The sequence below is a fragment of the Mugil cephalus genome, chromosome 3, assembly GCF_022458985.1.
Source record: "Mugil cephalus isolate CIBA_MC_2020 chromosome 3, CIBA_Mcephalus_1.1, whole genome shotgun sequence".
Lineage (NCBI taxonomy): Eukaryota > Metazoa > Chordata > Actinopteri > Mugiliformes > Mugilidae > Mugil > Mugil cephalus.
The window spans coordinates 30,523,271-30,538,068 of record NC_061772.1 but is presented as its reverse complement, the minus strand read 5'-3'; the positions used below and the strand labels follow the sequence as shown (position 1 = coordinate 30,538,068).

The 14,798-nt window shown below is 39.0% G+C and overlaps 2 protein-coding genes across 18 annotated transcripts in view; both read right to left on the bottom strand.

The window, feature by feature from the left end:
- Nucleotides 1-7,479, bottom strand: part of ppfia1 (PTPRF interacting protein alpha 1) — a 41,737-nt gene extending 34,258 nt beyond the window's left edge. For all 17 annotated transcript variants that reach the window (XM_047580370.1, XM_047580372.1, XM_047580378.1 and 14 more), the window contains exons 1-2: nt 6,574-7,479; nt 3,775-4,035 (exon numbers count right to left, since the gene is read on the bottom strand). In XM_047580370.1, the coding sequence (XP_047436326.1) occupies nt 3,775-4,035 (261 nt within the window). In that variant the 5' untranslated portion in view covers nt 6,574-7,479. The remainder of the gene's footprint in view (nt 1-3,774; nt 4,036-6,573) is intronic.
- Nucleotides 7,480-9,806: 2,327 nt separating this feature from the next.
- LOC125005246 (NACHT, LRR and PYD domains-containing protein 12-like) lies at nt 9,807-13,657 on the bottom strand (the record flags this gene model as incomplete). The annotated part of the gene is made up of 5 exons (XM_047580438.1): nt 9,807-9,822; nt 10,564-10,737; nt 11,313-11,486; nt 12,757-12,930; nt 13,506-13,657. Coding segments are annotated over 5 exons (690 nt in total), but the record flags the coding sequence as incomplete, so codon positions are not given.
- Between the last annotated feature and the right edge of the window lie 1,141 nt (nt 13,658-14,798).

Below are 14,798 nucleotides of genomic sequence, written 5' to 3'. Positions count from 1 at the left end.
GCCAAGATTTAGTTCAGTCGTATCAGAATGTTTTCACAAATGCACCCAACTAAACGGTGAGTGTGTGTACAACTGTAATAAAATTTAAATAATTTTTAAAAACAACTAAGAAAAAATGGTTCTGAACTGGAAATGTACAAGCAAACTCCAACTTCCAGAAGAGTGTATTGTGGTGTATGAACAAATGATTACATACAAAGTGCTTCTACTTGTTCTACAGCTGGTTTTTCTCGCCTCCCAGATACAAATCCTCCGGCAGAAAGCCAGAGGATCAGCTGACAGCACCACGTCAGCAGCATGCACATGTAGAAACTCAGTTGTTCTAGATCTCAGTTACTTCATTGGTAGATAGATGGATAGAAGATTTCAGATAACAAAAATGAGTCAGGTCCACATTTTGGGGTATTTTTGGTCTTAGACTCAAAAACTGTGCTAGTCTATAAATCTTGCACAAGTTTATACACTTTAGTTTCTAAGTGCTTATGGATGAGCTCTAAAGCACTTTAAAATGATTACTAAAGAAATTATGCACATATTTTATGCCCTATTTTAGTCTAGCTTTCTTTCCCCACAATTTCTTTTTACTGCTCTTATCATAACTTATTGATTGTAACCCTTGTTGTTCGTCTTCACTGTTTTGTTTTTAACTGCATGTCTTCACCTTTTAAATGTAAAGCACGTTAAGCTGCCCTGTGTATGAAATGTGCTACATAAACAAAGCTGCCTCGCCTTAGTTCCTTTTATCATCACAGATGTGTCTCCTCTGAGGACGGAAGCTTCTAGGGTTCAGATCTAATCTGAGCTGTTCCTGGTTCTGGTCCAGTGTTAGGTAGAGATCCATTAGAGACAGCAGCTGCTGTAATATTCTACTGACCACATGTTAAAGGAAGATGAATATGTAGCAGCAGAGTTGTCTTAACCTCAGACCTTCCATTACGTATTCAACACCACTTTCTATAAACTGATCTGATCCGTTAGGAATATGGGCGACAACTTGCTAATGAGGCTCCTCATCAACAATATGGAACCGGTTCGGATATCAGAAGGTGGATGTGGAGCAAAGTTGCCCCATGTGCAAGGTTTGCAAAACTAGACAATGGCTAAAGATAGCAACACAACAAATTTATTAGTAGTAAGTATAACCACAAGTGGAAAGGAAATGAGCCAGGAGAAAAGAGTTGTGGGAAAAACATAGATATGGCAATAAATCGGCAATATATCCTTTTTCTTAGGATACAATAGCGATTTTAAAAAGATCACTTTTTCTGTACAAGTGCAATAAATTGGAAATGGATCATTTGGAGTAATATTGTTTTTTGAGTCAATTTGCTCAATAAATTACAACTGTCATCTGATGTGTGTGCGCACACAACTTGTATTTTAAGCTGCATTTAAAAATTTCTCAGTGAACTACGTAGAATATCGCGATATATCGCACTAATGTATCATATTATGACTCAAGTATCATGATACGTATCGTATAGTGGTCTGGTTGCTAATACCCTCCCCTAAGGAAAAGCTGTCCCCAAAAATGTCTCAGATTTTAGTGTTTTATGAATGACAATAAAGACAGAGCAGTTTAAATATGTTTAAATGTGAATAAATATGTCAAAATAAATTAAACCATAATTGTCCCCATGTCTTCATTTCTTCTTGACACATTTAATTGTCGTTTTTTTTTTATCTTCTGCTGTAACTGTAAATGTCCCCAGATTTAATTTAATCTGGTCGCTTTATGGTAAATTACAATTGCAGATTCAGTCTTTTCCGTATGAGAAACAAAGCAACAGATCATAACTGGTCAGTATCATCTTACAACTCTCAAGACAGAATGTAGAGACAGACTGAGTCAAAAACATGGAACGGAATTATAATATTTTTATCGAGATACATATTTTAGCCCGTATCAATCATCCCTATCCATCGTCTCAGGGCCTCTTGCTTCATCTTAAAAAAAATCTTTAAATCCACAGCATTTCGACTTTGTAACTGGACTAAACTGTGACAACACTTCACTGATTAGCAGCCTTCTGTCCCCGGTCTCTTTCTTATGCATCATTAAAAGCTGGAAACCTGAGCCCCATCTTTTAAATATAAGACCACAGAGAGTAGAAACATGAGTCATTAATAAAACAAAAGACGTGCGAGCAGATGGACGGTGAACCCCGGTTTCCCCTCACATAACCGAAACGGAACAATTGTTGTACAGTTCTACCTTGTACAGTTTCATAAGGGTTTTTAGCTCAGTAACTCACCTAATAGTAAATATAACAGTCCTGTAGTAAACTGGCACCTTGAAATCCAGACCAGACTCTCTAATGTTGATACCAAAGGTCTTGTAAGAGGTGTTACCCAAAAGTGAAACTGAGGCATTCAGGAGGGAGTGTGTTCTGCAGGTCACTGATTTTCCTGGCTGCAACGCAAAAATCTTCAAGGTGACAATAAAAATAAAGGGTATCAGGGCAGTTATTCCTCAAATCAAGTCAAATGTTTTCCATTAAAAAATCTCAATGAGATCTAGAACACAACAGGAACCTCTGAGGAAGCTGATTGGATTTAAAAACGCTGGAGAACAGCTGGTCATGAAAGATGAGAAACTAGATGGAAAAGCCCTGAACTTATCTATATATATAATTAAAAAAATAAATGTTGTGAAATGCCTGTAAAGTAAAGTGAAAAAGACTGTAGACGTTTATACGAAAAACTGCTTTCTCCTTTGGTTTCTTCCATCAGATACTGGAATTCAATTAAAGAGTAAATTAATAGAGACTCTCTTTTCCATCAGCCTAACAGACCTTTATTTTTGGGTCTTCTGTATAATTCAATATATTTTCTGCACATATTTTACTTTATTTGATTTATTAATTTACCGTATTGGCCCCAAAGTGAGACAGTATTTTTCTTCCTGAAAGAATGTCCTGAGAGGGGCTGCACTTTTTTGGGATTAGTTTCACCTAAGGACGTCCTGTGGTTCAGATATTGAAGAAGAAATGACCAAGGACCTGTCAGTATTTACACCAGCTCCACCTTTACATATGAACCCATTCATGTTTGATTTAACACTCCCTAACATCTGTCCACACTTTGATTTATTAAACATCCCGCAAAATTGCGACGAGAGGCAGAAAAAAGCAGAAAACTTCGCACTGGATTCGTTTCATCACCTCTGTGTTACGAGAATTAGTTCAGGGAGTTTGTGGTGTCATTTTTACTAATCACAGACATGGAAGATTCGTATGAGATGAAGATCACAGATGATGTACATGATTATTACAAATTACCAGAGGTCTCCAGGTAAAACTGGCCCCATGTGAATGTCGGTCTGATGACCAGTAGAAAAACGGAAGAGTGACGTGAAACCAGATCGTTTGGAACAAAGCGGGTTCAAGAGCAACTTAGAAAAACAACCGAGAAGAAGTTATGATGCCAACGTCGAGATCATTAAGGTAATTAACGCTGCAGAGTCGTCAAACAACAAAAATACGTCACAAACACAAAACATACGTCTTAAAAATGCAAACAGTCAGAGAAACGCATTCCTGGGTCCCAAAAGCGGACACGTTCAAAAGACTGAGATCCCTCGTCTTCTTTTTGACTCAAAAACTCTGATCTTGAAAAAGGGAGGTTGTCTTATATTCAGGTCAATACAGTACATATGAAATATTTAGAAGTGTTATAAATATACACAATTTCTACTGACTACCCATGTATTCATGACGAACTGATGGAGATTGAGCGCGTTTATATTCCAACTAGAACTCAAACTGACGGTACCTGTGGTAGAGCGGTGTTGAGTTGTCTCTGCAGCGAGTCCCTTTCATGGCTGACTTCGTGCAACTTTCCCTGAGTCAGGCCCAGGTTCTCCTGCGTCTCCCTCAGGGTCTCCAGGAGACGGTCCCTCTCCTCCAGCATGGACACCATCAGCGACTCAAAGTGGCCCTCCGAGTCCGACTGCAGAGGGGAGCCGGAGCCCCGTCGGCCGCCTCCACCTCCCCCTTCCGACTCGCTGATGGTGGGCATCACCTCGCACATCATCTGCAGCAGAGCGGGCGAAAGCAGAATTAAATCTCCTCTCAAATAAAGACCAAGTGTCCTCTAAAAATAACAGCCTGTCACGTATTTGACTCCTCTCCAAAGAAACTTCATTCTGGGATTCCCCCCTCTCGTCTGCCACGACTTAAATTTAATTTACTCGCCTCCTCAAAAGCTCATAAACATAAACCAGATTTGAAGAAGCTGATGGGATGCCCCGATCGGTATCAGGCATTTTTAAAAAAGATCGGATCAGTAAAGAAACTTCAGCCACGTCTGACCTTATCTTTAAGTAGCGGTTGGAAAACACCAAAGAAGAAGAACCCTTTGACTATAGAAGAAGAAGAAGAAGAAAACAATGAAGTCAGACAGAAGTAAACAGATGAATGTGGCTGTTTGGTGACAGATGGTAGTAAGAGATCATCATGGAGGAGGAGAAGTAAAAAGGATGGTAGAGAAGGAGAAGAAGAAGGAGGAGAATATGAAAGAAGAAGAAAAAGGAAAGAAACAAATAAGAATTAGAAGAAAGAGGAGAATCCTTCAATAACTAGTGTGGTGTGGATGTTTGGTGAGGTGGTGGTAGGAGATCATTCAAACACAACCATCAGGTCAAAGGCTGCAGCCAAACAACAACAACGTTTAAAAGAGGAGGACAAACAGATCTTCCAGAGAGGGTTAGAGAGTTTATGGCCTGAAAGAAAGATTTATTGGACTCTAGAAGACAAGGAAAGACTTCAGGAAGCTACAGGACACCAACTCTAGGACACAACGGATCAGGGCTCAGTATCTGAAGATGAACAATTTCAAACACACGGCTTAAAGGGACACTACAAAGACGGTGCCTACTCAGGTTATGGTGTTAACTCGGATCAGTGCTGTTTGAACACAGACCTGGTGTTAACAGATCTGAGATAAAACAGAAGATAGTTGGTGAGTTTAAACGCTGATTCAATCAGCACATGTTTCAGACACAACAACAATAATCCCCATTACAATGTTTTATTGATTAAACATGAAGTGAAACGGAGCCAATTCTGCTGAACCTTCTACAAGTTTACCCTTCAAAAAAAAAAAGAGACGGAAACCAATCAGAACTGGAGTAATGTTTAGTTTACGACTCTACCTAAGGTCTGGGGATTTAGAGGCGTTCTCCACACCCAGGGGCTTAGGTCCGGTAAGACAGACTGCTAGACAAAAGCCAAGAATCATGTGAGCTGGATTTAACATACCTACAAGGAACAACAACTGACAAATAGGAACAAGTGGAGCAGGGACTCGGTGGCGGCCGGAGACTTCCCTTCATCTTATTCTTTGACAACAGCGGCGAAAATGCCGAAAGTCATTTCATCAACATTGTTCAGTTCAATGCACGATAACTCTCTGTGTCTTTCTATCTGTGTCTATAAAGGACTTTTCTTATTAGATTCACCAGTTACTGATTCAACTTGCTAAACCAGCTTGTTTAGCTGCAGACAAACAACTTAAACCTGATTTATCAGAAGCAAAAATAACAAAGCTTTTCATATCCAGGTCAAGCCACGCGGGCTGGACAATGTTTTTCTTTTTTTTTTTTAAACAAGGGGGAGGGTGGGTAAGGCAGCATCCAGGAAGAGGTAGCGACAGATGGTGCATCCCATACGTCAAAAGCTAAAGATGACAGATCAAGACCTGGAAACGGGGTCACTCAGGTGGACTCCTCTTTAAAACGCCTCCTTCTGCAGGAGGTGATTAACCGGGAAGCAAATGATGAAGGTGGAGGAGAAGATGAAACGTTTATACTTAAATTTGAAGTGTAAAATAAATCAAATTTGACCTCGTTTTAAAAAAGAAAGCACCATGGAGCCACACACTAAACAATATTAAAATAAGGACATACAGATAGATAGATAGATAGATGGTGGCATTGGCATATAAAGGGTTACATGTCTGAATACTGATGTTAGGTCCAGATTTATGTAAAAAAGTAGAAATAAATACATTAACATGCTTTTTTGGGGCGTTTTTGAGAAGGTCCTTAATGGTAACAATTTAAAAATCAGCTGTTAATGTTAAGAACAACAAGTAAAATCAAAATATAAGTAATATCTGGTGTCATGACCTGCCATGGCCACGAAAAACTATTTTATTATTAATTCACCACATCAAATCAAATTAAGGAGCGTGAATAAGAATAAACATGATCGGGATGCATTAACGCTACGTGGAGAAAAAAAAATACAATTAAAAGGAATCATTTCCAGATGCAGATTGAGTAAATTGGAGGGTTATTGATCCACAAGGGAAACTGCTTCATGGTCTGATAGGAACAAAAATGTCCGTTTCCAGTTTATTTCTTTACATAACTCTGCTTTTTGCTATCGTATTTGTCATTTTTTTTATATTTCAAACTCAAATCCTTGAGGAAGATGCATCATTTACACATTTTTAGTATTAAAGTTCATCAAGTTTGATTGCATTATAAAGGAGAAAGCACCATGCTGCAGCCTACACACGAATTAAAACAAGAATATGTCGTTTCACTTGGTTGTTTTCTTGTCTCACCTTTGCAGAATAAAGTTATTCCAGCCTCCTCCGTAATCCACCTTAGTTTCTGATTAAATTAAAAAGGCCAGCAAGGTCCTCCAGGTACTCCAAGGGCCTCACCACAAATATCTTTCAGGGAATATAAATTCCAATCAGAGGCTGAGGATGCATTAAGGCTTGGTGAAGAGAAAATAAGAAAATAAAAAGGGATAACTCCCAAAAAAGGCCTCAAAGCAAAACCCACATAAAGTGAGCAGAGGAGGAGGAGGGGGGCAGTATTCCAAGTTAGCCACCTAGCTCCAAGTTAGCTGGTGGCTCGATGATTGCATATCTGGATATGGAAGTAAAGTGTCTACATTTGCATCCGAAAACAAGCAGCCTTCCTTAAAAATGCAAATAAAATGAAAATAACGTTCAACTAGTTCAAAAATACCATTTAACAAGAGGCAGGTTGTAGGTGACGTGCCTGCTAGGTGGCTAACGCTAGGTAGTTTCATAGAGTAATTTAGCTGAAAATAACGCCCTATTTCATATAAAAGTACACAACGTGATAAAAATCCATCATAAACATGCGCTTTGTCCCATTTTAAACACTAAAAGATTGGTTTTAAGATGCCGAAGTGTGTTTTTTCTAGAGCTGAAATGAATCTATCAAGTTAGCGGCTACGGTGGCTAACGTTAGCTTCCCCGTCGAGTCACGAAAAACTTCCAGCCGGAAAGTCCAAAAAAAGAGAAAATGGAACTTATAATCCCGTCCGTTTCCGTGCCCCGTTCGAGTTTCAGGTGTTCGCTCGGTCTTTCCACGAAAAACAAAACAAAAAAAAACGGAAAAAAAAAATAAAACAGAAGAGGTCCGTCCTCCGGCCAGCCTCGGCAGTCGGGACGGCCAGTGGTGGGTTGTCCGTCTCTAGTGCCTCTTCTCCGGCTGGAAACAGGAGGAGGAGGAACCAGGGATCCGAGCTCCCACTCAGATATTTACCTCAGAAAACACTTTTATTTACTGGTCTAGAGGCAGAGTCACATAACTCAGCAAAGCTAGAGTCTAAGACTATTTCTTTATTGGACACACAAAGAACATTATTCATCTGCATAAGATAAGATAAGATAAGATAAGATAAGATAAGATAAGATAAGATAAGATAAGATAAGATAAGATTTATTATTTATTTGTCACAAACAGTTATACATAATACAATGCACAGTGAAATGTATTTTGTATTTGCAGCCAGCAGTTAAAAAAAAGTACTACAGTTAAAAAAAAGTAATAATTCAACACAACACACAAGGTGAAAAAAAAATGTAGGTATAGATGAATACCTACTACATAGTACTGTGCAAACAGATTTATTTTAATTTGTTTTAATAGACTGGACACATAACAAACATATTACAGCTGTAATAAGATGAGATAAGATACAGTGAAATGTATTATTGTTCCTGCAGCCAGTAGTAAAAAAAAATAAAATAAAATAATGTTAGACTTAGACTCTCCTATAATCTTTACGGTCAGTTTGATTACATCCAATATTAAATAATCTAAAAATTAACATAAATTAAATTTGCTTCACATTTAACATTCTAATTTAATGGGGACACTGGCTCTGACATAATATATGTTTTAATAGTTTTTCATACCAAATGTTATAGATAACAAGAAGATGAACTTAGAAATTATACAAAGCCACTTCAACATATCTCTAATTTAAGACCAAGCAGTGATTTTATGGTGATTCGCATATTTCTTCATAGTCATGTAACAGGTATTATGGATGGATATGTGGGGTGGGTGGTAGTCAATAAACAACCAGAAATAACCTGACATGTAAATTTTGGATTTTTTTTTTTTTTTTTTTTTAAAGAAGAATTATAACCATTTTCTGGAAGTTTAAATTATTGGAAGACCTGAGCTTCCTCAGAGTCTACTCAGGTCGTTCTTAGTCCACAACAACACTATTGTCCCTCCAGTCTGGCCTGTTGTGGACTCCCACTACTTCCACCTCCAGCCTCTGGATGGTGATGGGCTCCACTGGCGTCCTCTTCCTCCTCAAGTCAATGACCAGCTCCTTGGTCTTGTCCACGTTCAGGAGTAAGTGGTAAGTGAGTAGACTACAGACATGTTAAGATAATCTTTTATTTATCCCTATATCCCTACATTTATAGGCCCGTTAATGGTGAGAATAAGACATTTATTTCAACATCCACCCCATAGAGTTACACTGTAGAATCTTCCCTCTGATGTAGCAAACATGGCGCCCATGATTTGAGTTGGACAGACTCTCTCTAATATATAACTCTGTGACTGATGGGTGGTCACTCCCCTCTGGTGGCCACGCACAGGAACTGCAGCTAAACAACAGGGACAGTATAAAAATATAACCCGGGAATATACTGCAAAAAATTACCATCATGCTATTTAATACTGCCTTTTAATTCAGATTTGAGACATAAACTGAGAAATAACCTACAACATTTAATATGGCTTTAAATTTTAAAAAATATCATGTGTTAAAATTGTAATACGATCTTAACATTTTAAAACATCCTGAGATGAAACTGCCTTAAAACGTTGCCTGGTAATGATCATGAAACCTTAGTGAAGAATCAGTGAGAATCTGTACAAAAGCAGGATATGTGCTGAATTTGCAAACAATACAAACAAATAAACCATAAAAATTGTCTCCAGAAGATACACTGTAAAACACAGCCATGAGATATTCTGTAAAAATATAATCAGGAAATACACTGTAAAAGAAATTACCATCAGATACACTGTAAAAATGTCAGCTGAACCAGGAGATACACTGTTAAATGACTAACATGTGATATGATGAAGATCTGATGGAGTCTCTGGTCTGACTGAGTTGTTCCTTTGCTGTCGTCTCTAAACTCACCAGTTCCTACAGTTCACCAGCAGCTATAGAATCAGGAAACACTCAACTCCTCATCTGACAAATCCATCCAATAATCAAAGACACATGAAGCAGATGCTGCTCTGATCCAATAAATGTGTGGATGAAGGAGGAGGAACGTAACGAGGAGGAATCATTGTCTGAATGATTGATGAGGGACTGGACTTGATTTGTTGGAGCTCTGTGAAGAGTTGAAGTGCAGCTCTGTTGATGGTCTTAAATGGAGACCATGTGGATGAAGCTCTCCTCTCCACCTCCCAGTAACATGGTCCAGTCAGAGTCTGCTTCAACCTCTGGATCATCAGGACACAGCTCATCCTCTCACAACACACACCCTCCTGGTTAATCTGACCTCCACCTGTAGAGAGGAGGAGAAAGAAGAGAGGAGGTGAAGGAGTGTTTCCCTTCATCATCACATCCAGTAGAAAGAGCAGCAGGGACTTGAGTCCTGTTCAGAGCAGCAGTGGAGCAGCTGTGGAGCTCAGCCAGCTTCCTTTCAGCTTCATGTTAACGTGTTGGAGTGAACACACACAGACCTGCAGAGACTTTTAGCATCAAGTCTGTTTCCTCTGCACATTTCACTAAGAAACTGCTGAGAGTCCTGAACGCTTCATTACTGCACCAACACTTTAGTGATGGATTTACTGCTGCTCCATGGAAACAAAGATCAGCTGACTAAGAAACTCATGGTTACTGAATGTAATGCTGCTTCTGTGATGTGCAGGCTTCAGTCAGACTGATCTCAGAGCTGTGATCAGTTGTTGATCAGATGTGATGAATGACCACCACTGTCTCTATACATCTTGGAAGGCTGTCAGCTGGAATCCAGCTTTATTTCCTGGACACATCAACACAACAACAACAGTCGTCTTCACATCAACTCAAACACATGATCACAACAAGCTTCTGGCTCATCTGATTGGCTGACTGTTGTCTCTCTCTCTGTCTTTCTGTCCAATCCTGAAGCCTGTCTCCATTCTCCTCTCACAGCTTCACTGAGAAGCTGCAGGTTTACAGGAAACACTGGATCTTTGATACTAACTGTGTTTAGGACGATACTGATGAAAGCAGCATGGACTGACTGGAACCCTCTACTCACTCCAGAGTCTCCAGTTTATAGTCTGGACTCTCCACAAGATCAAGAAGCTGCTTCACATCTGAATCCTTCAGGTTGTTTTCACTCAGGTCCAGATGTTTCAGATGGGAGGGGTTAAACTTTAGAGCTGAGACCAGGGAATCACAGCTGATCTCTGACAAACTGCAGCTCCTCAACCTGAATGAAGAATAAAAGATGAAATGATGATGATCAGTCAGATGTATTGAGGTCTGAAATGTGTCCTGATCAATGAGCTGTTCTCTAAAATGAGCAGAGTGACTTTGTCCTTGTGTTATTGTGGATCTTCATCATGTCAGCCTTCTACAGATATCATCCAAACGTCAGCACAACATTCAGACAACTATTGATGTCAACACAGATCAATAAGATGCTGCTGACCTCATTACAGGATCAATATCAATGATCAGACATTATCAGTCAAGTCACTTTGAAATAAACACAAAGCAAAGAAATCTTTGGACTTGATCAAGAAAACTTTGTCAGTTGAAACAAATGTGAGTTGAGAGGATCTTCTGGATCCAGATGTGACTCTTCAGCTCTAATCACAAACATTCATTGACTTCAACAACTAACAGTGGACGTTTTCTACACGTTCTGCTACAAATACTTGGAGACAAGGAAACAGAAAAGATGAACTAAAGGACATTTACAGATTGATGGAGGAACATGAACTAGATTCAGTTGGCGATTAAACATATCAGATCTACAACAGTAACAGACAGTGAACTCACTCCAGAGTCTCCAGTCTACAGTCTGGACTCTCCAGAAAACCACACAGCTGCTTCACTCCTGAATCCTTCAGGTTGTTGATACTCAGGTCCAGATGTTTCAGATGGGAGGGGTTGGACTTCAGAGCTGAGACCAGAGAATCACAGCTGATCTCTGACAAACTGCAGCTCATCAACCTGAATAAAGAATAAAAGAAGAAATGATTGATGATCAGTCAGATGTGTTGAGGTCTGAAATGTGTCCTGATCAATGAGCTGTTCTCTAAAATGAGTAGAGCGACTTTGTCCTTGTGTTATTGTGGATATGTTTTATGTTATTTTCGTGCTACAATTCCGATCAATTAACGAGAAACTTTGAGCAACAAACTTGTTTTTTTGCAAGAACTCAATATTTTAGTTTGTGCAAAAGTTAAAATGAAAACAAAGCAGTTTGAATTAACAATAATCAATAAAGTTTTGGTATAATTGTTTTTCATGACTCTACAATCCACTTAAGTTTGCATGAACCACATTTGTTCCTCAGTTTTCCTCCTCTTGCTCCCTCTAAATGTTTTTCTCTCAGCTTTTATTCCCTGTTCACCAGAAAGGCCAAATTCTGATTGGCTGTTCAAAATCCAATCACATTTTATATCAAAGAGATATTTCCAGAAAAATGTCAGCCAGTTCATTTACTTCCTGTGTCGTTCTGTTCATGGTTAGGCTGGTGTTTTCTCAGTATTATCATCATCTATTTTAAATGTTTGTTTTTTTTTAATTCCAGTGAAGAGAGGAAACAAAAGCAGAACAACAGTGTTATGTCTTTGTGTCAATCATCTAGTAAATACAACAGAGTAGTTACCTTTACAGTAAGTCCACATACTCATATTTGTAGCTAGTCAGCATTTAAAAAACAGATGATGACTGTGAGTCTGAGTCTGAGAGAAGGTGACGACTGTTAAAGGAGGGAAACAGTCCCAACTTAATTTGAACAGAACAACTACTCAGTTCCTCTACCAGGACCGGGGGGTTGGAGAGGAGGGATCCAAACACATTTTAACTCTGAGCCAAGTCGAGGGAGCGTGGAGGCAGAGTTGAGTTCACATGGAATAAAAAGCTGAGAGAGACAGAGATTGAACGAGAGCAGAGCATCAACCAGCTCTCTGAGGAAAAACATTTAGAGGGAGCAAGAGGAGGAAAGCTGAGGAACAAATGTGGTTGATGCAAACTTAAGTGGATTGTAGAGTCATGAAAAACAATGACCTGAGCACATTATTGATTATTGTTCATTCAAACTGCTTTGTTATTTGCTTCATCTACATTTTCTACACGTTCTGCTGCAAAGACTTGGAGACAAGGAAACAAAAAAGATGAACTAAAGGACATTTACAGATTGATGGAGGAACATGAATTAGATTCAGTTGGTGATTAAACATATCAGATCTACAACAGTAACAGACAGTGAACTCACTCCAGAGTCTCCAGTCTACAGTCTGGACTCTCCAGAAAACCACACAGCTGCTTCACTCCTGAATCCTTCAGGTTGTTGTAACTCAGGTCCAGATGTTTCAGATGGGAAGGGTTGGACTTCAGAGCTGAGACCAGAGAATCACAGCTGATCTCTGACAAACTGCAGCTCCTCAACCTGAATGAAGAATAAAAGATGAAATGATGATGATCAGTCAGATGTGTTGAGGTCTGAAATGTGTCCTGATCAATGAGCTGCTCTCTAAAATGAGTAGAGTGACTTTGTCCTTGTGTTATTGTGGATCTTCATCATGTCAGCCTTCTACAGACATCATCCAAACGTCAGCACAACATTCAGACAACTATTGATGTCAACACAGATCAATAAGATGCTGCTGACCTCATTACAGGATCAACATCAATGATCAGACATTATCAGTCAAGTCACTTTGAAATAAACACAAAACAAAGAAATCTTTGGACTTGATCAAGAAAACTTTGTCAGTTGAAACAAATGTGAGTTGAGAGGATCTTCTGGATCCAGATGTGACTCTTCAGCTCTAATCACAAACATTCATTGACTTCAACAACTAACAGTGGATGTTTTCTACACGTTCTGCTACAAAGACTTGGAGACAAGGAAACAGAAAAGATGAACTAAAGGACATTTACAGATTGATGGAGGAACATGAATTAGATTCAGTTGGCGATTAAACATATCAGATCTACAAGAGTAACAGACAGTGAACTCACTTCAGATTCTCCAGTCTACAGTCTGGACTCTCCAGAAAACCACACAGCTGCTTCACTCCTGAATCCTTCAGGTTGTTGTTAGTCAGGTCCAGATGTTTCAGATGGGAGGGGTTGGACTTCAGAGCTGAGACCAGAGAATCACAGCTGATCTCTGACAAACTGCAGCTCCTCAACCTGAATAAAGAATAAAAGAAGAAATGATTGATGATCAGTCAGATGTGTTGAGGTCTGAAATGTGTCCTGATCAATGAGCTGTTCTTTAAAATGAGTAGAGTGACTTTGTCCTTGTGTTATTGTGGATATGTTTTATGTTATTTTCGTGCTACAATTCCGATCAATTAATGAGAAACTTTGAGCAACAAACTTGTTTTTTTGCAAGAACTCAATATTTTAGTTTGTGCAAAAGTTAAAATGAAAACAAAGCAGTTTGAATTAACAATAATCAATAAAGTTTTGGTATAATTGTTTTTCATGACTCTACAATCCACTTAAGTTTGCATGAACCACATTTGTTCCTCAGTTTTCCTCCTCTTGCTCCCTCTAAATGTTTTTCTCTCAGCTTTTTATTCCCTGTTCACCAGAAAGGCCAAATTCTGATTGGCTGTTCAAAATCCAATCACATTTTATATCAAAGAGATATTTCCAGAAAAATGTCAGCCAGTTCATTTACTTCCTGTGTCGTTCTGTTCATGGTTAGGCTGGTGTTTTCTCAGTATTATCATCATCTATTTTAAATGTTTGTTTGTTTTTAATTCCAGTAAAGAGAGGAAACAAAAGCAGAACAACAGTGTTATGTCTTTGTGTCAAACATCTAGTAAATACAACAGAGTAGTTACATTTACAGTAAGTCCACATACTCATGTTTGTAGCTAATCAGCATTTAAAAAACAGATGATGACTGTGAGTCTGAGTCTGAGAGAAGGTGACGACTGTTAAAGGAGGGAAACAGTCCCAACTTAATTTGAACAGAACAACTACTCAGTTCCTCTACCAGGACCGGGGGGTTGGAGAAGAGAGATCCAAACACATTTTAACACTGAGCCAAGTCGAGGGAGCGTGGAGGCAGATTCGAGTTCACAGGGAGTAAAAAGCTGAGAGAGACAGAGATTGAACGAGAGCAGAACATCAACCAGCTCTCTGAGGAAAAACATTTAGAGGGAGCAAGAGGAGGAAAGCTGAGGAACAAATGTGGTTAATGCAAACTTAAGTGGATTGTAGAGTCATGAAAAACAATGACCTGAGCACATTATTGATTATTGTTCATTCAAACTGCTTTGTTATTTGCTTCATCTA